Source organism: Myxine glutinosa, chromosome 2, assembly GCF_964187855.1.
Source record: "Myxine glutinosa chromosome 2, kmMyxGlut1.1, whole genome shotgun sequence".
Classification (NCBI taxonomy): Eukaryota; Metazoa; Chordata; class Myxini; order Myxiniformes; family Myxinidae; genus Myxine; species Myxine glutinosa.
In genome coordinates this window covers 117,464,347-117,490,753 of record NC_136262.1, presented here as the reverse complement: position 1 = coordinate 117,490,753, position 26,407 = coordinate 117,464,347, and the positions used below count along the sequence as shown (strand labels likewise).

The following is a 26,407-nucleotide window of genomic DNA, read 5'->3' as shown; positions in this document are numbered from 1 at the left end:
GTGAGGGGGGTAATGGTGAGAATGGAGTAAGGAGACACCGTCTATAACAGTCTCAGAGTTCCACTTGTCTCCGCTCCTCGACGTTGGGAAGAGGTAAGGGAATTGGAAAACGTTCATTACATGGTGAAATCTGTCCCATTTTGAGTTAATTGATGTTTTTGTTTATGTAAACACCTCGTTTCATTGTGTGATCCCTTTATTCACATGTGAAGGTAACCTCTATAGATCTGCAAAACGAAAATCTCCATCGATTTTCCCCGTGACCCTAATCCCATCGCTTATTGGGAAAGGAATTAGAATTTGGGGACGTTTGAGGGATCCGTGGGATTTGGGGACGTTTTCGAAATCCGTGGGATCTGGGGTGTTTCAGGGATCCGTGGGAATTGGGGTGTTTTTGGGATCGGTGGGATTTGGGGTGTTTTTGGGATCGGTGGGATTTAGGGTGTTTTAGAGATCGGTGGGATTTGGGGTGTTTTCGGGATCGGTGGGAATTGGGGTGTTTTTGGGATCGGTGGGATTTAGGGTGTTTTAGAGATCGGTGGGATTTGGGGTGTTTTCGGGATCGGTGGGAATTGGGGTGTTTTTGGGCTCGTCAAGGTGAAATTGAGTATTGGCGGGTTCCAGATGTTCTGCTTCCTTTATCAGGAGCACACTACGTGTACATTGTCCGAGTTATGGCCGTTGTCCGCACTTGTACAAGGTCCTGGAGTTTGTTCGCAGTTACACGTCGAGTGCTTTGGATAACTGTGGCTGTGTAAAGAGATTAGAGACTAGGTGTTTGTGCTTGTACATAATGACATTGTCGTTCTTCGTACGGTGATGGAAATGCCTGGTGATGTCGAACTCTGGTTATATACACTGAGCTTCGGTTGATGGAGTCGCCGTTTGGAAAGTCTGGTTTTCCCAAACTCTCCAAACATGGCTTGTCTTTATTGGTGGACGGACGCGATGTCGGGGCTGCTGGACGATGGTCGTGCTCCGTGGGGATTTATCTGTTAATGTGAGGTATAATTGGTTCTTTCATTTGTCAGGTTAACAGCTTGCAATGGTGTGTGTTCCTGAGATTGCTTACCACACCAAGTGGTGGCCAAGACCATTTGCTTACCTGGGTCAGGTTGCGAATAGAAAGGCCCATATAAAGATGGCCAGGCGAAGGCGTCTCGGAGCGGATAATTGATGGTGTTCGGGTATGTTCGAGAGCTGGAGTTACTGAAATTCTAGCTTGCCTTGCAGCACATGTGCGCTTTGAGTTTATAATTAAATATACACCCTCGGTGGTGGGATGGGATGGGTAGTGGGATAGGGTGCGATGGGATGGGTAGTGGGATAGGGTGCAATGGTGGGATGGAATGGGTAGTGGGATAGGGTGCGATGGTGGGGTGGGGTGTGGTGGAATGGGGTGCAATGGTGGGATGGGGTGCAATGGTGGGATGGGGTGCAATGGTGGGATGGATGGTGAAATGGTGGGTGGGATTGGGTGGTGGGATAGATGGGAAAGGGTGGTGGGATAGGGTGCGATGGTGGGATGGGATGGGTAGTGGGATAGGATGCGATGGTGGGATGGGATGGGTCGTGGGATATAGTGGGATGGGATGGGTAGTGGGATAGGGTGCAATGGTGGGATGGAATGGGTAGTGGGATAGGGTGCGATGGGATGGGTAGTGGGATAGGGTGCGATGGTGGGATGGGATGAGTGGTGGGATAGGGTGCGATGGTGGGGTGGGGTGTGGTGGGATGGGGTGCAATGGTGGGATGGGGTGCAATGGTGGGATGGGGTGCAATGGTGGGATGGATGGTGAAATGGTGGGTGGGATTGGGTGGTGGGATAGATGGGAAAGGGTGGTGGGATAGGGTGCGATGGTGGGATGGGATGGGTAGTGGGATAGGATGCGATGGTGGGATGGGATGGGTCGTGGGATATGGTGGGATGGGATGGGTAGTGGGATAGGGTGCGATGGTGGGATGGGATGGTTAGTGGGATAGGGTGCAATGGTGGGATGGAATGGGTAGTGGGATAGGGTGTGATGGTGGGATGGGATGGGTAGTGGGATAGGATGCGATGATGGGATGGGTCGTGGGATATGGTGGGATGGGATGGGTAGTGGGATAGGGTGCGATGGTGGGATGGGATGGTTAGTGGGATAGGGTGCAATGGTGGGATGGAATGGGTAGTGGGATAGGGTGTGATGGTGGGATGGGATGAGTAGTGGGATAGGGTGCGATTGTGGGGTGGGGTGTGGTGGGGTGGGGTGTGGTGGGATGGGGTGCGATGGTGGGATGGGTTGCAATGGTGGGATGGGGTGCAATGGTGGGATGGGGTGCAATGGTGGGATGGGGTGCAATGGTGGGATGGGTGGTGGGATGGGGTGCAATGGTGGGATGGGGTGCAATGGTGGGATGGGTGGTGGGATGAATGGTGAAATGGTGGGTGGGATTGGGTGGTGGGATAGATGGGAAAGGGTGGTGGGATTGATGGGATAGATGGGAAGGGGTGGTGGGATTGATGGGAAAGGGTGGTGGGTTGGATGGGAAAGAGTGGTGGGATGGATGGGAAAGGGTGGTGGGATGGATGGGAAGGGGTGGTGAAATGATGGGGTAGTGGTGGGATGGATGGGAAGGGGTGGGATGAGATGGGTATTGGAATGGGATTGAGTGGTGGGATGGTTGGTGAAATGGGATGGGGTGGTGGAATGGAATGGGATGGGGTGGATAGTGGGATGGGGTGCGATGATGGGGTTGGATGGTTGGTGAAATGGGATGGGGTGGTGGAATGGAATGGGATGGGGTGGATAGTGGGATGGGGTGCGATGATGGGGTTGGATGGTTGGTGGAATGGGATGGGGTGGTGGAATGGTAGGATGGGATGGGATGGGACCACTGATCGTGTTTCTCCTCGTGCTTGAGCTGGTTCGTCTTGCAATTCCCGACCTCAACTTTTCTCGACACTTTGGACCTCACGCTCCAGTTTTTCTTGTGAAAATTGAAGATTTTTCATGTATATGGGTTGGTCTTGTGCGTTATTACTAGCCAGAAAAGATTCCGGCAAGTATGTTGGTTGGTCTGTCCGTCTGTTTGTCTGTGCGCAGTACAACGTCTACATCGTTGCACATGGCATCGCCATACTTTACACACATATTTGACTTGCCCTGGAATAGACTGTGCCCAATTTTTAACTCTCTAGGCCCAAGGTCAAGCTCAAGGTCACCCAAAACGTGAAATCAGGGGGGTCGAGTTTTCATTTAAAATATATTTCAAACCACTATAACTCTAAAAGTACAAGAGATATGCATACACTTACTGTTACTGACATATAGGAAGTCACATACGACATTTCATTTGGCACCATGACCTTTGACCCTGAGTGACCTTGAAAGGTCGAACAAGGTCAAAAACTGTTTTTTTTTACTAATAACTCTGTCAAACATTATCCGATTCCCTTCCAACCAACACCCCTGAAAAAAAAAAAAAGTACATTCCGGCAAGTCCGGCAAGTTGCAGAAAGTATGGATGGACTGAAGGATAAGATGAACAAGTGGAAGGAATGTATGGAGACAAAAGGTCTGAAGGTGAATATCGGAAAAACGAAGGTGATGGCAAGTGGTAAAGCATGTGGTGAGGTGGAAAGAACTGGGAGGTGGCCATGTTCTGTGTGCAGGAACGGTGTCGGAGTGAACTCCATTCAATGTACAATGTGCGCTGAGTGGGTTCATCAAAAATGTAGTGGTCTGAGAGGGTCATTAACCAGTGTGGCAGCTACATTCAAGTGTAAGGTGTGCACAGAGGGAGCTGCAGATCGAGGAAATGTTGAGTTGGATCTTGGAGACGGCGTGAAGCTGGAAGGTGTGGAAGGTGTTTGTTCCCCCTCCATCCCCTCCCTCACCTCAAACGGCTTAACGGCTGACTCCGCACGTGAAAAAGCTGAATGCCTCAACTCTGTGTTTGCCTCTAAATCTTGTGTCCCAAACCCATCCCTCTCTGTACCCACCGTACCCAGTCGTACCCAGCTGCTCCTGGACTCTGTGTCCTTTCCTCCTGACAAGGTGGAAAAGTTTCTGTCAACCCTCGACTCTGATTCTGCAACTGGTCCTGACGGCATCAGCCCACGGGTCCTAAAATCATGTTCTTCCGGTCTTTCACTCCCTCTTTCTGTTCTCTTCACACTCTCTTTTGCTCAAGGTCATCTGCCATCTGCTTGGAAATCAGCCAACATCACCGCTTTGCACAAAAAGGTGCAAAAACAGATCCCAGCAACTACAGACCAATCAGCCTTCTCCCAATTATCAGCAAAGTCATGGAATCCATCATTGCTTCAGATATGAAATCTTTCCTCTTCTCCAATGGCTTGATCTCTGATCATCAATTTGGTTTCAGACCTGGTCACTCTACTCTGGACATGCTGCTTCTGCTTTCTCAACAATGGATGGAGGTCCTCAACGCCAAACAGGAAATTAGAGCTGTCTCCCTTGACATTTCACGTGCCTTCGATACGGTCTGGCACCCCGCTCTGCTCACCAAACTCTCCTCCTTTGGTATCCATGGAAATCTCCACGCATGGCTGGCGGACTTCCTCTCTGGTCGTAGTCAACGTGTGGCTCTGAATGGGTTTCTCTCATCTCCTCTTCCTGTTCAGGCTGGAGTTCCCCAAGGTAGTGTTCTGGGCCCTGTGCTTTTTCTGGTCTTCATCAATGATCTCTCTGACTCTCTTGAAAATCCTCTCTATCTCTTTGCTGACGACTCTACTCTCTGTCGCTCCATTCCTCATCCCTCAGATCGGCAGTCTGCAGCCTCCTCACTCTCTGCAGACCTGGACAAAATCACAGACTGGGCAAACAAATGGAACATGTCTTTCAATCCTGATAAATCTCACACTCTTACGATGTCTCTCCGAAAAGACCGACTGGAAAACCCTCCCATCCACTTTCTGAATAATCCTCTCCAAGAAGTTCTGTCACTCAAGCTTTTGGGTCTCACTATTTGCCATGATCTTTCCTGGGAAAACCACATTTCAAATCTGGCCTCCAAAGCCAGTCGCCGACTGGGCATCCTCCGTCGTGCGAAGTCCTTCCTTGGCACACCTGAGCTCCTCACCACATACAAGGCTTTCATCCGCAGCTCTATGGAATACTGCTCTCCCCTCTGGTCTGGTGCTCCTGCCTCACACCTAGACCGTCTTCATGCTGTTGAAACCAAAGCGTTCAGAATCATTGGAATCTCCCGCGATGAAGCAAACTCCAAGGGCCTTTCACTCACTCACCGCAGGCAGGATGGTGGTCTTTCCGTCTTCTACCGACTCCTCTCTGGCCTTGCCCCCCCAGCCCTCTCTGGGCTCTGTCCCCCAAATATTCCTACAGGTCGCACAAGATCTGCCTGCAACTCTCTTATGGTTAAACTGCCAAAATCAAGACTCTCTGCTCACCTTCACTCCTTCATTCCTCTTTTCTCCCGCCTCTGGAACAAACTCCCTCACTCTCTTCAATCCCACTCCACCCTCCAGGTCTTTAAAACAGCTGTCACCACCATCTCTTATCCTCCCCCATCCAAAACCTTGATCTTTTCTACCCCCGCTAATTTCGGTCCCCTTCTGTTTTATACCTCTCCCCACCACCCCCTCCCCTTCCCATGCCTCCTGCCCCCAAGCCCTCTCCCTCCCACACTTCTCCCTGCTCTCAAATGTTGTGGTTGTGTGCTTCCCCTTCTCTCCCCATCTTGTCTTCCGCTCCCTCTTTTTGTATATTTTGTTTGTCTGGTTGATTTGTTTGTGAAATAAATGTTAGCTCTTTCATGAGCCTCGATTCAGTATACAAAAGAAACAAAAACATTTTGCTACCTCGGAGACATGCTGAATGGAGAAGGTGGATCAGACTCGGCAACGGTTGCTGGAGTGAGATGTGCATGGAAGAAGTTTCGGGAACTGAGTGGCGTGCTGACGAGGAGGGGAGTGTCGTTGAAGCTGAAGGGAAAGGTGTATGCTGCATGTGTGAGAAGTGTTATGATTTATGGGAGCGAGACATGGGTAATGAACGTAGAGCAGCAACGAAGGCTGGAAAGGGTGGAAATGCGAATGGTTCGACGGATGTGCGGAGTATCGTTGAGAGAGAGGAAGAGAAATGATGAATTGCGAAAGATGATGGGAATAGAGCCTGTGATTGATGCTGTGAAGATGAACAGGTTGAGATGGTTTGGTCATGTGTTGAGGAAGGATGAAAGTGACTGGTTGAGAAGAGTGATGGAAATGAATGTAGAAGGACGTAGAGGACGGGGAAGACCGAGAAAGACTTGGTTAAAGATGGTCGAAGAAGAAATGCGGGCAAGGGGGTTAACAAGGAGAGATGCAGAAAATATGGCAAAATGGAGAAGATTGTCATGGGGACCGCAAGGCTAACCCCCGCTCTTGCAGGGAAAATGGCCTTAAAATGCCTGTTGTTGTTGTTGTTTGTTGTATTCCGGCAAGTCCTCGGTCTCTGACCGATTTCTAGTTCTGTGTGTTTGTCTGTATGCCAATCGCCTACAGGTCACAATTTTAAACCAATCTTCACGAAACTTCACAAAATGGGAGAGTTCGTCATAAGGAAGAAGCCTATTGATTTTGAGCTGAAAAGGTCAACATAGGCCAAAGGTCAACAACGTTGTCAAATTTATATAATCATCAATTTTCATCCTATTGACTTGAAATTTGAAGAGGATTTTGAAATCGAATCACTAAATTCAACCACCAATTATTTTTGAGGTCAATATAGGTCAAAAGGTCAACATTAGATAATTACTAATCGTCAATTTTCATACGATTGACTTGAAATTATTTTTTTTGTTTTTTTTTGTTTTTGTATACAAGATCGAGGCTCGTGAAAGAGCGAACATTAATCACACAGAAAAACAAACAGACACACAAAACAAATAACATCGGGAGCGGTAGACAAGATGGGGAGAGAGGGGGAAGGACACAAACACAACATTTGAGAGCAGGGACCGAGAGACATGGAGACATCGAGAGAACTGTGGGAGGGAGAGGGCTTTGGGGGGGAGGCATGGGAAGGGGGGGGGGGTGGGAGAGGTATAAAACATATGGACACTGCCAAGACCTCCAGGAAAGAAGTTGGAATTTCAAACAAGGTGGATCTGGGGTGAATTAGTGGGGGTAGAAAAGATCAAGGTTTTGGATGGGGGAAGATAAGAGATGGTGGTGAACAGCTGTTTTGAAGACCTGGAGGGAGGAGTGTGATTGAAGTGAGTGTGGGAGTTTGTTCCAGAGGCGGGTGAAAAGAGGAATGAAAGAGTGAAGGTGAGCAGAGAGCCGAGATTTCGGCAGTTTAACCATCAGAGGGTGGCTGGCAGATCTTGTGCGACCTGTAGGAATATTTGGGGGACAGAGCACAGAGAGAGCTGGGGGAGCAAGGCCGGAGAGGAGTCGGTAGAAGACAGAAAGACCACCTACCTGCCTGCGGTGAGTGAGTGAAAGGCCCTCAGAGATAGCTTCATCGCGGGAGATTCCAATGATTCTGAAAGCTTTGGATTCAACAGCGTGAAGCCGAGCCAGGTGTGAGGCAGGAGCACCAGCCCATAGGGGAGAACAGTATTCCATTGAGCTGCGGATGAAAGCCTTGTATGTGGTGAGGAGCTCAGGTGTGCCTAGGAAGGACTTCGCACGACGGAGGATGCCCAGTCGGCGACTGGCTTTGGAGGCCAGCTTGGAAATGTGGTTTTCCCAAGAAAGATCATGGCAGATGGTGAGACCCAAAAGCTTGAGCGACAGAACTTCTTGGAGAGGATTGTTGAGAAAGTAGATGGGAGGGTTGTCCAGTCGATCTTTTCGGAGAGACATAGTAAGAGTGTGAGATTTGTCAGGATTGAAAGACATGTTCCACATGTTTGACCAGTCTGTGATTTTGTCCAGGTCTTCAGAGAGTGAGGAGGCTGCAGACTGCCGATCTGAGGGAAGAGGAATGGAGCGGCAGAGAGTGGAGTCATCAGCAAAGAGATACAGAGGATTTTCCAGAGAGTCGGAGAGATCATTGATAAAGACCAGAAAAAGCACAGGGCCCAGCACACTGCCTTGGGGAACTCCAGCCTGAACGGGAAGGGGAGATGAGAGAAATCCATTCAGGGCCACACGTTGACTACGACCAGAGAGGAAGTCCGCAAGCCATGCATGGAGATTTCCATGGATACCATAGGAGGAGAGTTTGGTGAGCAGAGCTGGGTGCCAGACCGTATCGAAGGCACGTGATATGTCAAGGGAGACAGCTCTGATTTCCTGTTTGGCATTGAGGACCTCCATCCATTGTGGAGACAGCAGAAGCAGCATGTCCAGAGTAGAGTGACCTGGTCTGAAACCAAATTGATGATCAGAGATCAAGCCATTGGAGAAGAGGAAAGATTTCATATCCGAAGCAATGATGGATTCCATGACTTTGCTGATAATTGGGAGCAGGCTGATTGGTCTGTAGTTGCAAGGATCTGTTTTTGCATCTTTTTTGTGTAAAGCGGTAATGTTTGCTGATTTCCAGGATGCTGGCAGATGACCTTGAGCAAAGGATAGGGTGAAAAGAACAGAGAGAGGGTGAGATAGAGCGGCAGAGCAGGATTTTAGGACCCGTGGGCTGATGCCATCTGGTCCAGTTGCAGAATCAGAGTCGAGGTTTGACAAAAACTCCTCCACCTTGTCAGGAGAGAAGGTCACAGAGTCCAGGAGCAGTTTGGTTCAACTGGGAAAGGTGGGAACAGAGAGAGATGGGTTTGGGACTAAGGATTTTGAGGCAAACACAGAGTTGAGGCATTCGGCTTTGTCACGTGCGATGTCAACTGTGTGGCCATTTGAGGTAAGGGAGGGGATGGAGGGGGAACAAACACCAGAAACGGATTTGACCAGACGCCACCAGGATTTGGAGGAAGGAGACAGGTTTGAGAGTTCATTCTTGAGTGAGGAGAGATAGTGCTTCCTGGCACTCCTGAGGGTAGACACACACTTGTTCCGAGCTTGGTGGAAGGAACTGAGATTTCCTTCAGTTGGATTCAGTTGAATTTGAAGAGGATTTGACTCTCAGGTCACTGACTTCAACCACCAATTATTTTTGAGATCAAAAGGTCAACATAGGCCAAAGGTCAACTTAGGTGCAATTTCTAAAATCCTGAATTTTTATCCGATTGACTTGAAATTTGAACAGGATCTGTGCATCAGGTCACAACCCAACCACCAATTATTTTTGAAGTCTAAAGGTTGAAAGGTCGACATCAGACAAAATTACTAAAATTGTCAATTTTCATACGATTGACTTGGAATTTGAAGAGGATTTGATTCTCAGGTCACTGACTTCAACCACCAATTATTTTTGAGGTCTAAAGGTTGACATCAGACGAAATTTCTAAAATTGTCAATTTTCATACAATTGACTTGGAAATTTGAAGAGGATTTTCAAATCGGTTCACTAAATTCAAACACGAATTATTTTTGAGGTCGATATGGGTCAAAAGGTCAACATCAGACGAAATTACTAAAATTGTCAATTTTCATATGATTGACTTGAAATTTGAAGAGGATTTGACTCTCAGGTCACTGACTTCAACCACCAATTATTTTTGAGGTCAAAAGGTCAAAATAGGCCAAAGGTCAACTGAGGTGCAATTTCTAAAATCCTCAATTTTTATCCTATTGACTTGACATTTGAACATAATTTGTGTATCAGGTCACTCAACCCAACCACCAATTATTTTTGAGGTCAATATAGGCCAAAAGGTCGACATAGGTCAAAGGTCAACTTATTTAAAGTGCTGTGCACGACATATTTCTTGTCTTGTGTCCATCTGGGTCGGGCCTGAGGAGTCATTGATTCACTGGATCATGGGGTGTGGCGCTGTCGGTATCTATGCAGGAGAACGAAAGTCAGAGTCTAAGTCCTTGGTGCTGCCAGTCTTGCTCTTCGGATGCGAGACTTGGACCCTCACCAAGGGCCAGGGAATTAGACTTAACTCCTTTGGAACCAAGTCTCTTCGGGGAATCCTTGGCTATCGCTGGTCGGACTTTGTGTCCAACGAGCGGTTGCTGACAGAGACTCACATGAGATTTGTTACCTGTATGGTACGTGAGCGTCAGCTGCGGCTGTATGGACATGCGGCTCGTTTTCCGGACGCTGATCCAGCTCACCAGATACTCTCAGCAAGGGAGCCTCGTGAGTTGAGGAGGTTCATCAGCATCTCAAGGAGATAGGGATGGGCCAGGATTCAGCCTGGGGGATGGCCAGATGGAGGCCCTGGAGTACCGTCGGAAAGTGGATGCAGCGACGCGCTGCTCCGGCGCATCCTCTCCCATACCTGACCTGGACCTGTGTCCGTTTGCTTGTGATTTCTGAATACCTGCCTCGTGTGTCGCTATCCTTGTATTTTAAATTGTTATCGTGTAATTGTGCTTTTCCCGGATCCACCCTGAGGTTCTTCCAGTAGGAGGTACAGCTGTGAGTGCACGGGGAAGTTTACGGGAGTGCGCTGCCGAGTGAACTACACTCCACACTGATTAAAAAGTGAGTTGTATAAAGGTTAAACATACTTGGTTAAAGGTTAACATCTGCCTGCCAAGTCGTGAGATATTATTCTGCAACGGATTGGAGGAAGATGTCATGAAGGAAAAAATATATATACAAATTCCAACGGATCTTCTTGAGTTATTTATTTAATTTTCATTCTATATTTGGTTCTACATCGGAGTGCTTGAACCAATTTGGATTGAACCAATTTGATTGATTGAAATAAAAGTACAAGCAGGATCTAAATCATGAGATAATATCACAATGGAGGTAACTCATCTTAAGACAGTGAAAACTTATTCTGATGTAAACACGTTTAGGGTCTCGACCTTCTGTTGATCAAATGCATCCAATCAGGTTCCAAGTTTAACCCTTTGGTGCATTTCCCGAGGTTACTCGATCGTGGTCCTTAAAAGATGGCCAGGTGTAGGTGCCTAGTACGTGATAATTTATGGGACCCCAATAGAGGAGGAGAGGAGGTGAGACCCACATGGAGATGAGAGCGGAAACTTACATGAGGAGGGTTAAACCTACATGGGGAGGGTTAAACCTACATGGGGAGGGGAAGACCCCCATGGGGAGGGGTAAACCGACATGGGGAGGGTTAAGCCTACATGGGGAGGGGAAAGCCCCCATGGGGAGGGGTAACCCCACATTGGGAGGGGAAAGACCCCCATGGGGAGGGGAAAGACCCCCATGGGGAGGGGTAAGACCCCCATGGGGAGGGGTAAGACCCCCATGGGGAGGGGAAAGACCCCCATGGGGAGGAGTAAGACCCCCATGGGGAGGGGTAAACCTACATGGGGAGGAAGAGTATGAACGTGTACGTTATAATATCTCGGTCATCATGTGGTTGTTTTGTTTAGCTGGTTTATAATTGATGCCTGTGACGAGTCGTCACCGACAGAGAACGAGCCATTGATAAATGCACTTAAATGTACCCAATCACTAAAGTGTTATGTTCATTGCATCTCTTTGTTATGTTCATATTCATAGCATCCCTTTGTTATGTTCATATTCATAGCATCTCTTTGTGATGTTCATATTCATAGCATCCCTTTGTTATGTTCATATTCATAGCATCCCTTTGTTATGTTCATGATCATAGCATCTCTTTGTTATGTTCATGATCATAGCATCTCTTTGTTATGTTCATATTCATAGCATCTCTTTGTGATGTTCATATTCATAGCATCCCTTTGTTATGTTCATATTCATAGCATCCCTTTGTTATGTTCATGATCATAGCATCTCTTTGTTATGTTCATGATCATAGCATCTCTTTGTTATGTTCATGATCATAGCATCTCTTTGTTATGTTGATATTTATAGCATCTCTTTGTTATGTTCATATTCATAGCATCTCTTTGTTATGTTCATATTCATAGCATCTCTTTGTTATGTTCATATTCATAGCATCTCTTTGTTATGTTCATATTCATAGCATCTCTTTGTTATGTTCATGTTCATAGCATCTCTTTGTTATGTTCATATTCATAGCATCTCTTTGTTATGTTCATGTTCATAGCATCTCTTTGTTATGTTCATGATCATAGCATCTCTTTGTTATGTTCATGATCATAGCATCTCTTTGTTATGTTCATATTCATAGCATCTCTTTGTTATGTTCATATTCATAGCATCTCTTTGTTATGTTCATATTCATAGCATCTCTTTGTTATGTTCATGATCATAGCATCTCTTTGTTATGTTCATGTTCATAGCATCTCTTTGTTATGTTCATATTCATAGCATCCCTTTGTTATGTTCATGTTCATAGCATCCCTTTGTTATGTTCATATTCATAGCATCCCTTTGTTATGTTCATATTCATAGCATCTCTTTGTTATGTTCATATTCATAGCATCTCTTTGTTATGTTCATATTCATAGCATCTCTTTGTTATGTTCATATTCATAGCATCTCTTTGTTATGTTCATGATCATAGCATCTCTTTGTTATGTTCATATTCATAGCATCTCTTTGTTATGTTCATGATCATAGCATCTCTTTGTTATGTTCATGATCATAGCATCTCTTTGTTATGTTCATGATCATAGCATCTCTTTGTTATGTTCATGATCATAGCATCTCTTTGTTATGTTCATGATCATAGCATCTCTTTGTTATGTTCATATTCATAGCATCTCTTTGTTATGTTCATATTCATAGCATCTCTTTGTTATGTTCATGTTCATAGCATCTCTTTGTTATGTTCATATTCATAGCATCTCTTTGTTATGTTCATGATCATAGCATCTCTTTGTTATGTTCATGTTCATAGCATCTCTTTGTTATGTTCATATTCATAGCATCCCTTTGTTATGTTCATGTTCATAGCATCCCTTTGTTATGTTCATATTCATAGCATCCCTTTGTTATGTTCATATTCATAGCATCTCTTTGTTATGTTCATATTCATAGCATCTCTTTGTTATGTTCATATTCATAGCATCTCTTTGTTATGTTCATATTCATAGCATCTCTTTGTTATGTTCATGATCATAGCATCTCTTTGTTATGTTCATATTCATAGCATCTCTTTGTTATGTTCATGATCATAGCATCTCTTTGTTATGTTCATGATCATAGCATCTCTTTGTTATGTTCATGATCATAGCATCTCTTTGTTATGTTCATGTTCATAGCATCTCTTTGTTATGTTCATGATCATAGCATCTCTTTGTTATGTTCATGATCATAGCATCTCTTTGTTATGTTCATGATCATAGCATCTCTTTGTTATGTTCATGATCATAGCATCTCTTTGTTATGTTCATGATCATAGCATCTCTTTGTTATGGTCATGTTCATAGCATCTCTTTGTTATGTTCATGATCATAGCATCTCTTTGTTATGTTCATGTTCATAGCATCTCTTTGTTATGTTCATGATCATAGCATCTCTTTGTTATGTTCATATTCATAGCATCTCTTTGTTATGTTCATGATCATAGCATCTCTTTGTTATGTTCATGATCATAGCATCTCTTTGTTATGTTCATGTTCATAGCATCTCTTTGTTATGTTCATGTTCATAGCATCTCTTTGTTATGTTCATGATCATAGCATCTCTTTGTTATGTTCATATTCATAGCATCTCTTTGTTATGTTCATATTCATAGCATCTCTTTGTTATGTTCATATTCATAGCATCTCTTTGTTATGTTCATATTCATAGCATCTCTTTGTTATGTTCATATTCATAGCATCTCTTTGTTATGTTCATATTCATAGCATCTCTTTGTTGTGTTCATATTCATAGCATCCCTTTGTTATGTTCATATTCATAGCATCCCTTTGTTATGTTCATATTCATCGCATCCATTTGTTATGTTCATGTTCATAGCATCTCTTTGTTATGTTCATATTCATAGCATCCCTTTGTTATGTTCATGATCAAAGCATCTCTTTGTTATGTTCATATTCATAGCATCTCTTTGTTATGTTCATGATCATAGCATCTCTTTGTTATGTTCATATTCATAGCATCCCTTTGTTATGTTCATGATCATAGCATCTCTTTGTTTTGTTCATATTCATAGCATCTCTTTGTTATGTTCATATTCATAGCATCCCTTTGTTATGTTCATGATCATAGCATCTCTTTGTTATGTTCATGATCATAGCAGCTCTTTGTTATGTTAATGTTCATAGCATCTCTTTGTTATGTTCATATTCATAGCATCCCTTTGTTATGTTCATGATCATAGCATCTCTTTGTTATGTTCATATTCATAGCATCTCTTTGTTATGTTCATATTCATAGCATCTCTTTGTTATGTTCATGATCGTAGCATCTCTTTGTTATGTTCATGATCATAGCATCTCTTTGTTATGTTCATATTCATAGCATCCCTTTGTTATGTTCATGATCATAGCATCTCTTTGTTATGTTCATATTCATAGCATCTCTTTGTTATGTTCATATTCATAGCATCCCTTTGTTATGTTCATGATCATAGCATCTCTTTGTTATGTTCATGATCATAGCAGCTCTTTGTTATGTTAATGTTCATAGCATCTCTTTGTTATGTTCATATTCATAGCATCCCTTTGTTATGTTCATGATCATAGCATCTCTTTGTTATGTTCATGATCATAGCATCTCTTTGTTATGTTCATGTTCATAACATCTCTTTGTTATGTTCATGTTCCTATCATCTCTTTGTTATGTTCATGTTCATAGCATCTCTTTGTTATGTTCATGTTCATAACATCTCTTTGTTATGTTCATGTTCATAGCATCTCTTTGTTATGTTCATGTTCATAACATCTCTTTGTTATGTTCATGTTCATATCATCTCTTTGTTATGTTCATGTTCATAGCATCTCTTTGTTATGTTCATAACATCTCTTTGTTATGTTCATGTTCATAACATCTCTTTGTTATGTTCATGTTCGTCGCATCTCTTTGTTATGTTCATGTTCATCGCATCTCTTTGTTATGTTCATATTCATAGCATCCCTTTGTTATGTTCATGATCATAGCATCTCTTTGTTATGTTCATAGCATCTCTTTGTTATGTTCATAGCATCTCTTTGTTATGTTAATGTTCATAGCATCTCTTTGTTATGTTAATGTTCATAACATCTCTTTGTTATGTTCATGTTCGTCGCATCTCTTTGTTATGTTCATGTTCGTCGCATCTCTTTGTTATGTTCATGTTCATAGCATCTCTTTGTTATGTTCATAGCATCTCTTTGTTATGTTCATGTTCATAGCATCTCTTTGTTATGTTCATGTTCGTCGCATCTCTTTGTCATGTTAATGTTCATAGCATCTCTTTGTTATGTTCATAGCATCTCTTTGTTATGTTAGTGTTCCCAATTGCTTTGCTATGTTCATGTTCCCCATCTTTGTTTGTGTTCCCAATCCTTTTATGTTTGTGTTCCCAATTTCTGTTATGTTCATGTTCCCAATCCTTTTGCTATTTCGTGTTCACAATCTCTTTATGTTCATGTTCACAATCTCTTTATGTTCGTGTTCACAATTTCTGTTCTGTTCGTGTTCACAATCTCTTTGTGTTTGTGTTCACAATTTCTGTTCTGTTCGTGTTCACAATCTCTTTGTGTTCATGTTCACAATTTCTTTATGTTCGTGTTCACAATCTCTTTATGTTCGTGTTCACAATCTCTTTATGTTCGTGTTTACAATCTCTTTATGTTCGTGTTCACAATCTCTTTATGTTCGTGTTCACAATCTCTTTATGTTCGTGTTCCCAACCCCTCTGTAAATTTCGTGTTCCCAACCTCTTTATGTTTGTGTTCCCAACCCCTCTGTAAAGTTCGTGTTCCCAACCTCTTTATGTTTGTGTTCCCCACCCCTCTGTAAAGTTCGTGTTCCCAACCTCTTTATGTTTGTGTTCCCAACCCCTCTGTAAAGTTCGTGTTCACAATCTCTTTTTGTTTGTGCTTCCAATCCCTTTGTAATGTTCGTGTTCCCAATTCCTTTATTTTGTGTTCGCAAACCCTTTGTCATGTTTGTTCCCAAACCCTTTTTTATGTTTGTGTTCCCAATCATTTTATGTTCATGTTCACCATCCATTTATGTTCGTGTTCCCAATCGTTTTGTAATGTTTGTATTCCCAATCCATTTATGTTCGTGTTCCCAATCCCTTTGTTATGTTCCTTTATTACCTGTCAACACACCAAACGTGTTCTTCCAGAATAACAGTGTATTATAAGAAGGTACATGACGACAAAAACGGACAATCTTTGGGCAAAACATAGACAGACATGAAAACGTGCAGGTACATAAATAAATAAATAAATAAAGTACATTGACGATCCGATGCAAAGCGCGGCGTTACGCGCGCTGCTTGTGAGCAAGGAGGAAGCGGACAAGCGGTAACTTGTAAGAGTCTTTATTCAAGAGCTCACTATAACACTGAGCTGCTCAGGGCTGCGCACCCCGTGTATATCGTGAGGCCACGCCTCTCTCCCGGGCGTGGCCCACCCCCACTTGGTGTGCGGGGTGATGTCACCACGTCAGTGCTTTCGTGTCCGCCACACGCGCCCCCCCAGAATCCCCGCGCACCTGAAGGGTCAGTTTGCGGGGCAAACGGATGACCCGGCCGAAGCGCCCCCTGGCGACTGGCGGCTTCTGGGATGCAGGGATGCCATCTGGGATGCCTCCGGCTGTCCCTGGGATGGGTGCAGGACCGGGGGGCGGCGGGGCTGGGCGGTGCCGGGGGTCCGCCCACAGGGGGGCGGCCCCGACGCGGGGGTCGGGCCACCGGCGGTGGATGGTCCACGTCGAGGTGGGCCGGCTTGAGGCGGTCCACAGAAACGCGGTCAGGAGTACCGCCGATGTCCAGGGTGAAGTGCTTCACCCCGGTCTCCAGCACGCGGAAAGGCCCGTCGTACGGGGGCCGCAGTGGTGTCCGATGGGCATCGTGGCGGACAAAGACGTACTCCGCCGTGCGAAGCTGCGGGGCGACGTGCGTCGGTGGGTGCCCGTGGCGTGCCGTCGGCACCGAGGCGAACCTCTGGGCGGTCTCCTGCAGAGCGGAGCGCTGCTATGCCGCGGACCATGGTGCCGTGGAGTTGGGGAGGAACTCGCCCGGCACCCGCAGCGGTTGCCCGAAGACCAACTCCGCCACGGATGCGCGCAGGTCCTCCTTGGGCGCCGTCCGGAGGCCCAGCAGGACCCAGGGGAGCCTGTCGACCCAGCCGCCGTCGTGGAGGGTGGCCCGGAGCGCGGCCTTCAATGAGTGGTGAAATCGCTCACACAGGCCGTTAGCCTGGGGGTGGTAGGCCGTGGTTCGGTGCAGCCGGACCCCGAGCCCCTGCGCGACCGCCCCCCAGAGCTCCGAGGTGAACTGGGGGCCGCGGTCGGACGAGATGTCTGAGGGGGCACCGAACCGGGCGACCCAGGTGGCGATGAAAGCCTGCGCGACGTCCGCCGCAGTCGTCGACGCCAAGGGCACGGCCTCCGGCCACCGGGTGGTGCGGTCCACCATGGTGAGGATGTGGGTGAAACCCCGCGAGGGGGGCAGAGGTCCCACCAGGTCCACGTGGACGTGGTCAAACCGGCGTTCCGGCACCGTAAACGGGGCCAACGGGGCCTGGGTGTGCCGGTGCACCTTGGCGCGCTGGCACGCGAGGCACGTCCTGGCCCAGCCGCGGACGGCCTTCCGGAGGCCATGCCAGACGAATTTGTCGGCGATCAACCTTTGGGAGGCCCTCGCGCCCGGGTGGGACAGGCCGTGGATGGCGTCAAACACCTGGCGCTGCCAGCCCGCGGGCACGATGGGGCGAGGCCGCCCGAGGGAGACGTCGCACAAGAGGGCCGCGCCCGCGCCGTCGAACGGCACCTCGGTGACGCGGAGGCCCATGACGTCGGTCCGCAAGGCCTGGACGTCGGGGTCAGCGGCCTGGTCCGCTGCCATCCGGGCATAGTCGATGCCGAGGTGGACTGCGTGGGCGACGGCCCGGGAAAGGCAATCCGCCACCGGGTTGTCCTTCCCCGCGATGTGCCGGATGTCCGTCGTGTACTCGGACATGGCCGAGAGGTGATGCTGCTGCCAGGCCGACCACGGCTCGGTGACCTTGCCCATCGCAAAGACCAGCGGCTTGTGGTCGACGAAGGCCGTGAACGCACGGCCCTCGAGCAGATGGCGGAAGTGCCTGACCGCCAAGTGAAGCCCGAGCAACTCGCGGTCGAAGGTACTGTAACGGCGTTCGGGCGGGCGAAGCTGCCGGCTAAAGAATGCCAGCGGTTGCCAAGCTCCACGCACCCATTGCTCGTGCACCGCGCCCACCGCATAGTCCGAGGCGTCGGTGGTGAGGGCGATCGGCGCATCGGGCGCCGGGTGCGCGAGCATGGTGGCGTTGGCCAAGGCGAGCTTCGCGCCCGTGAACGCCGCGTCCATCTGCTCGGTCCAGGTGACGTCGCCTTTGCCCGGCTTACCTCGGAGAGCTTCGTGCAGGGGGCGCAGGAGCTGGGCGATACGGGGCAGGAACCGATGGTAAAAGTTCACCATGCCCAGGAACTCCTGCAGCCCCCCTGATCGTGCGGGGGCGCGGAAACCCCTTCACCGCCTTCACCTTGGCAGGCAGGGGGACGGCTCCGTGCCTGGTGACGCGGTGCCCCAAGAAGTCGATGGTGGCGACGCCGAAACGGCACTTGGCAGGGTTGATGATTAGGCCATGCTGGCACAGGCGTTCGAAAAGCGTGCGGAGGTGGAGCAGGTGCTCCTCCCGGGACGCGCTCGCGACTAGGATGTCGTCCAGGTAGACAAACAGGAAAGGTAAGTCACGCAAGACGCTATCCATAAGCCGCTGGAACGCCTGGGCCGCATTCTTCAACCCGAAGGGCATCCGTAGGAATTCGAAGAGGCTGAAAGGGGGGTGATGACGGCCGTCTTCGGGACGTCGTCCGAGGACCTGATGGTAGCCCCGGATGAGGTCCACCTTAGAAAACATGGTCCTGTTGGCCAACCGGGCGGAAAAGTCCTGAATGTGTGGGACCGGGTAGCGGTCGGGGGTGGTGGCATCATTGAGCCGGCGGTAGTCCCCGCACGGCCGCCATCCCCCGCCGGGCTTCGGCACAATGTGCAGCGGAGAAGCCCAAGCGCTGTCGGAGTGCCGTACGATGCCCAGCCACTCCAGCGTGGCGAACTCCGCTTTCGCCACGGCGAGTTTCGTGGGCTCGAGCCGGCGTGCCCGGGCATAGACCGGCGGCCCGACCATGGGGATGTGGTGCTCCACCCGTGTTTAACGGCCACCGCTGAGAAGGTGGGCCGCGTGGGCCGGGAAACTGGCGAGGAGGCGGGTAAAGTCGTCCGCTTGTGGAAGCGTGCAAACCAAACTCGCCGGGACGGAACCTTCCAGGAAGCCGCTTGGCAAGCCGCTCAGTGAGCCGCTCAACGAGCTGCTCAGCGAACAAGCGAGCGAGCTAATGGTTTCGGCCTGGACAAGCCGTCTGCGCTTCACGTCGACCAACAACCCATTCGCACATAGGAAGTCCGCACCAAGCAATGCCATTGGCACGCTGGCGGTCACGAACGACCATTGAAAGCGCTGCCCTCCGAACCGCAGGGAGAGGCAGCGCTTCCCGAACGTGCGGATGGGTGTACCGTTGGCGGCAAGCAACGCGGGGCCCCGGCCCGCGGTTCGCTTGTCGGCCGTGGAGGCGGGGATGACGCTTACCTGCGCTCCTGTATCGCAGAGGAAACGGCGCCCGGACAAGGTGTCCATGATGAATAGGAGGCTGCCGGAATGGCCGACGCTCAGGGCCGCTAACGAGTGCCGGCCCGGTCGTTTCCTGACTTGTCAAACGAGCATGGCGGGCAACACTTCTTAGCCTTGTGGCCGAACCTGGCGTGGAAATAGCACCAGGCTTGCGGCGGCAGGGGCGGCGGCGGCCGCGGTGTTCTCGGCGGCGGTGGTGGTGGGCGGGGCGCGGCAGCGGCCACGAGGGACGCTGTAGCCTCTGCCCCGGGATCCATGACGGCAGCACTGTAACTCGACCGCGTGTCGCAAGCCGCAAAGAACTTGTCGGCCTCTACGGCCAGGGTGCGGGGTTCCCTTATTTTGGAACCGGCCAGCGCGAGGCGTACCTGTAGAGGTAGCTGGCGTAGGAAAAGCGCCCGGAATAAGATATCCGGGGCTTGGTCACCCAGCAGCGACAGCATAAAATCCATCCGCACGGATGGTCGTGTGTCGCCGAGTTCGGGAAGGTCCAGGAGGCGGTCGGCCCGTTCGATCTCCGTGAGGCCGAACGTGGCGATGAGACGTTTGAGCGCCCCGTACTTGTGGTCGACCGGCGGGTGCCACAGGATGGACACGACTCGGGCGGCAGTGCCGGGCCCGAGGGCGGTGACCACGTGGTAGTAACGGGTCTCGTCCGCCGTTATGCCTCGAAGCTGAAATTGCGCTTCGGCCTGCACAAACCACACGTCGGCCTGTGCTTCCCAAAACTCTGGGAGTTTTACTGCGACGGCGTTGGTGGCCATGGCGTGTTCGGTGGTCAGCAACGGCTGAACCAATCGGGGTCACCAGTGAAGTGTGGTGCTGCGCACACAACTTGCTTGCCAAAGAGGTAGGCCACAACGCGTTTGTTAAAACCAAAAGAGTCTTTATTTCGAAAGCTCGAACTGCAGCACTGGCCGGGCTCGAGCTTAGAGCCCGCATATATGTGCCGAGGCCACGCCTAGTCCCCGGGCGTGGCCGATCGGTCGAAGGGCGGGGCATGTGCCATCGGTCCCCGCCTGGGCGCTCGCGCCACCCACTGGTGCGCGGAATTATTGCCCCTTGTGCCCGCCACACTATATTGGTTTTCAAATTTTTTCCAAATTTTTCCAATTTTTCGGTTTTTCCAAACACGATGGAATAATATTTACCGATATGAACAGTGATGTGGCTTTTATTGAAATTCTACAAATACTGTTTAGATTTTGATGATTTGCGTGTGATATGATTCAACGGATGTTTATATAAATCGTAAAAAAAAAAAAAAAAAAGCCTTCAATTTCTGATATTTTGCCTTTTCATTTGGGCCTCCCAATTGAAGCCCCGCCCGTAGGGCGGGTACCGTGGCTAGTAATAATAATATAATGATTTGGCAATGATAATAACGAATGTATAATCCCCGCCCTGGCCCAAGCATATCTGCGTTTGGGGAAAGGTAAACTAATGCTCGAGCGCTACAGCAGGCAGGTAGTGAAGGCAGTGAAGGCAGTGAAGACAAATGAAAATTTGGACTAACTAGTGCATCAAAAGTCCTGGAAAGATATTAATGTGGTATTTATAATTAATTTATTGTATAATAAAATGCTGTACTAACTGAAAATAATCTTGCCAGCAAGGGATGTTCAGGTGAAATTAAAAAAATTCCCCAAATATCACTTTTTATTTGCATAGTTTTTACAGCTTAGGCCGCAGGCCATAGGGCAATGCCGTCTACAACAGCGTTTGTCTGTCCATATGTCCTCACAGATGTACACCAATCAGAGCTGAGGATCGATCTGGTCACATGACAGGGGGAGCGTTTTGTAACCATTGCAGTTGCATATTTTACTAAAAGGAAATATAATAACCTGAATATCACCATCACTCCCAAAATGCATATTTTGACAAATTTCCAATTTTTTTTGGAGGAGCATGCCCCTGGACCCCCCTACAAAGGAGTACTTTTCCTTTTTTCAAAACATCTGTAGTTTCACCCATATTTGTCTGACACCATAACCATCTGTCCGCATTATCACAATGAGCCATTACAATGAGCCATGTCTCTGTCTCAACCCAGTGTTGTTTCAATACTGATCTCGCAAAAAAAGTATTCATGACCTTGTCACCTCAAATTATCCTGTATCTGTCTCCATTTTCAAATGCAGTATAATGGTCATCTTACTTTGACTGTGTTGTCTTTGAAGACAAAAATTAACAAATCTTTCGTTTGTAAATCCTTCAGCTGATCACATAATCCGTCTTGTCCGAAAGGATCTAGGAGAGTTTGTTGTAATGTAAATTTGTTGATTTAGCTTTTACTAGCAGGGGCTACTCGGCACTGTTCGGCTGGGTCAGCTTTTCCAAGCGGTGGTTTCAGAACATGTTGGACATTGACAAACTTTGGTGGTTATTGGCCTCGTGGTGGTTACCTTTTACCTGCGGAACTGCGGCAGCACTTCCTAACCCTACATCCCAACATACCCTTTATGGGAACTTCTAACCTTGCCCAGATTCTGATCATACCTACATCCAAAATCTGGGTCCTTTAGGTGCTACGGTTTGGCCGTGAACAAATAATGCACAAACAAACAAACTAGAAATCGGTCAGAGACCGAGGACTTGTCGGAATTAAAAATATGGCGGCCGAACCACGTGACAGATGACGTCATCATTATTTGTTTTCTAAACTAATTTATTCCTCGATTATGCTCAATAAATTTCATCTTGATCGGATGAAGTTTTGTACTTGTCGAATTATGACGTCATAATGGAGGCACCTATGACATCATCATTAACATATTTTATTCCCCATGGAGAGTTCTTTACAATGAGCCATGTCTCAAATTTTTTCTATTTCGCACTTTCGGAGATATAGAGGTGCAAAGTTTTTCGGTTTTTCCAAGATGGCGACCGAATCACGTGACCGATGACGTCATCATTATTAATTTTTTTCTCCACCAGTTTATGCCGTCATGGTGCTCAAGAAATTGCATCTTGATTGGATGAAGTTTTGTAGTTGTCGAATTATCGAATTAAGACGTCATAATGGAGGCCTTAGGCCGAGAGAGTTAAAAATTGGGCACAGTCTATTCCAGGGCAAAACAAATATGCGTGTAGTAAAGTTTGGCGATTCTATGTGCAACGGTGTAGACATAGTACTGCGCACAAACAGACAAACAGACAAACAGACAGACAAACCGACCAACCAACCAACATACTTGCCGGAATCTATTCCGGCAAGTAACAAACAAACACTTGAAAATATTTATAAACAAGCAGTTGCATGATTGATGCCACGTCATCAGGTTTCCATGAATGCTTGCACGTTTTCTAAAACGTAACAAATTTGACCTTAAGTGAGGATGTCATGTGTCACAGACTTGTACATTTGTTTATGAAAAGGGAGTGCTCGGACTCCGAGTCCTTGAACTTCCTCTTTTGTTCCACCCATTACAGTCCCCTGCATTGTGACCCCCTCCAACATTGTATTCCATGCTCAGCCTCCCCAGGAATCAGACATGGATCGAGGCACGCAAGAACTTTTCCTGAATTTCATGATTGTGATCATTACAATGATACTGTTGTGGCTACTCGTCAAGTCCTACCAGGAATGAGGGAACATTGGAGACCTTGTGGTAGGGGGATGGAGTGGGACACCTCTCAGGATGAAAAGTGACCAAGGAAGAAATACAATCATTTCTACACACTTCCTGCTGTCCCCTCTTCATCCTCCACTGGCCCTGCTCTCCCTCTCCCCCCACAATCACCTTCTGCTGGACCCCACCCATCCATACTGTTTCTCCTTTTCTCAGAGAGGATGCTTACTTGTTGTTGTTTTTTTTCTTCCAAAACAGAAATACAACACGTACAAAAAAATTGGGCAAATATGTGTATCATGTAAAATGTATGTAGACGCGAATGTCACGAATGTAAACTCGCCACCACATCGCACCAATGTGAAAGTCAACATCTGATGGATTAACGGCCAATAAAACAAGGACAAATCACTGTGCCGAATCAGTTCATGAATTGTGCAACGAAAACGACTTTATTTGTCTGAGAGTTGTCAGAAATTAGTCAAGAGTCAAATGAAAAAAAAACCCACCAGATTTACCGACTTGATCATGATCAAAAATATTGACTTTTGAATTGAACAACATGGGCTGGGATGTGTGGACCCACAAACACGTGACTTGTCACGTGCAGGTTTGACGGCCAATCGTGGAGAACACTGGGTGTTTTTGCACAAGCCACCGGAAACACCGAAGTGGCGTTTGTTCATTTCATGATGAATTTATGATTTGAAGTTTAAAATTCAATCGAGATCAGATTTTGTGATTCTGATTTCAAAATCAGCTTTTTATTTTACTCTCTTCTTCCTGGTGCCCCTCTCGTGCTTCCTTATCCCCTACCACCCGATCCACACAAATCCGTGGCATGTCGAGGTGGTGGAGAGAGATAGGAAGGAGGTGTGGGGGTAAAGAGAGAGTATGCTTGGGATAGAAGGGTGTAAAGAGGGAAACCTCAAACAGCTAAACCCACAACAGGGTGGAATATTGGAATGGGATGGTTATGTGCTTCCTTTTGAGTATTGTGGATATAGTGGGATAACTATTGGTGGAATAACTATTGGTGGAATAACTCATGGTGGAATAACTATTGGTGGAATAACTATTGGTGGAATAACTATTGGTGGAATAACTATTGGTGGAATAACTATTGGTGGAATAACTATTGGTGGAATAACTATTGGTGGAATAACTATTGGTGGAATAACTATTGGTGGAATAACTATTGGTGGAATAACTATTGGTGGAATAACTATTGGTGGAATAACTATTGGTGGAATAACTATTGGTGGAATAACTGTTGGTGGAATGTGGAATAACTATTGGTGGAATAACTATTGGTGGAATAACTCATGGTGGAATAACTATTGGTGGAATAACTCATGGTGGAATAACTATTGGTGGAATAACTCATGGTGGAATAACTATTGGTGGAATAACTATTGGTGGAATAACTATTGGTGGAATAACTATTGGTGGAATAACTATTGGTGGAATAACTATTGGTGGAATAACTGTTGGTGGAATGTGGAATAACTCATGGTGGAATAACTATTGGTGGAATAACTCATGGTGGAATAACTATTGGTGGAATAACTATTGGTGGAATAACTATTGGTGGAATAACTATTGGTGGAATAACTATTGGTGGAATAACTATTGGTGGAATAACTATTGGTGGAATAACTCTTGGTGGAATAACTCTTGGTGGAATAACTATTGGTGGAATAACTCTTGGTGGAATAACTATTGGTGGAATAACTCATGGTGGAATAACTATTGGTGGAATAACTCATGGTGGAATAACTATTGGTGGAATAACTCATGGTGGAATAACTCTTGGTGGAATAACTCTTGGTGGAATAACTATTGGTGGTATAACTAATGGTGGAATAACTCTTGGTGGAATAACTCATGGTGGAATAACTCATGGTGGAATAACTCATGGTGGAATAACTCTTGGTGGAATAACTCTTGGTGGAATAACTATTGGTGGTATAACTAATGGTGGAATAACTATTGGTGGAATAACTATTGATGGAATAACTCATGGTGGAATAACTCTTGGTGGAATAACTCTTGGTGGAATAACTATTGGTGGTATAACTAATGGTGGAATAACTCTTGGTGGAATAACTCATGGTGGAATAACTCTTGGTGGAATAACTATTGGTGGAATAACTATTGGTGGAATAACTATTGGTGGAATAACTATTGGTGGAATAACTATTGTTGGAATAACTATTGGTGGAATAACTATTGGTGGAATAACTATTGGTGGAATAACTATTGGTGGAATAACTATTGGTGGAATAACTATTGGTGGAATAACTCATGGTGGAATAACTCTTGGTGGAATAACTATTGGTGGAATAACTCATGGTGGAATAACTCTTGGTGGAATAATATTGGTGGAATAACTCATGGTGGAATAACTATTGGTGGAATAACTATTGGTGGAATAACTCTTGGTGGAATAACTATTGGTGGAATAACTATTGGTGGAATAACTATTGGTGGAATAACTCTTGGTGGAATAACTATTGGTGGAATAACTATTGGTGGAATAACTATTGGTGGAATAACTATTGGTGGAATAACTATTGGTGGAATAACTATTGGTGGAATAACTATTGGTGGAATAACTCTTGGTGGAATAACTATTGGTGCAATAACTATTGGTGGAATAACTATTGGTGGAATAACTATTGGTGGAATAACTCTTGGTGGAATAACTATTGGTGGAATAACTCTTGGTGGAATAACTCTTGGTGGAATAACTCTTGGTGGAATGACTATTGTTGGAATGACTATTGGTGGAATAACTTTTGGTGGAATAACTATTGGTGGAATAACTGTTGGTGGAATAACTATTGGTGGAATAACTATTGGTGGAATAACTATTGGTGGAATAACTCTTGGTGGAATAACTCATGGTGGAATAACTCATGGTGGAATAACTATTGGTGGAATAACTCATGGTGGAATAACTATTGGTGGAATAACTCATGGTGGAATAACTCTTGGTGGAATAACTCTTGGTGGAATAACTATTGGTGGAATAACTCATGGTGGAATAACTATTGGTGGAATAACTCATGGTGGAATAACTATTGGTGGAATAACTCATGGTGGAATAACTGTTGGT

General features: G+C 46.6%; 1 protein-coding gene across 1 annotated transcript; it reads left to right on the top strand.

Moving 5' to 3' along the window:
- On the top strand, positions 1-23,698 carry SLN (sarcolipin). Its single transcript, XM_068109299.2, has 3 exons — positions 1-93; positions 10,422-10,511; positions 23,191-23,698. Exon 3 carries the CDS (start codon positions 23,209-23,211, stop codon positions 23,302-23,304), a length of 96 nt encoding a protein of 31 aa, XP_067965400.1. The 5' UTR covers positions 1-93; positions 10,422-10,511; positions 23,191-23,208; the 3' UTR covers positions 23,305-23,698.
- Positions 23,699-26,407: the final 2,709 nt, after the last annotated feature.

Coding starts and splice junctions, on each gene's coding strand:
- SLN (XM_068109299.2), top strand. CDS start 23,209: ATGGATCGAGGCACGCAAGAACTTTTCCTGAATTTCATGATTGTGATC.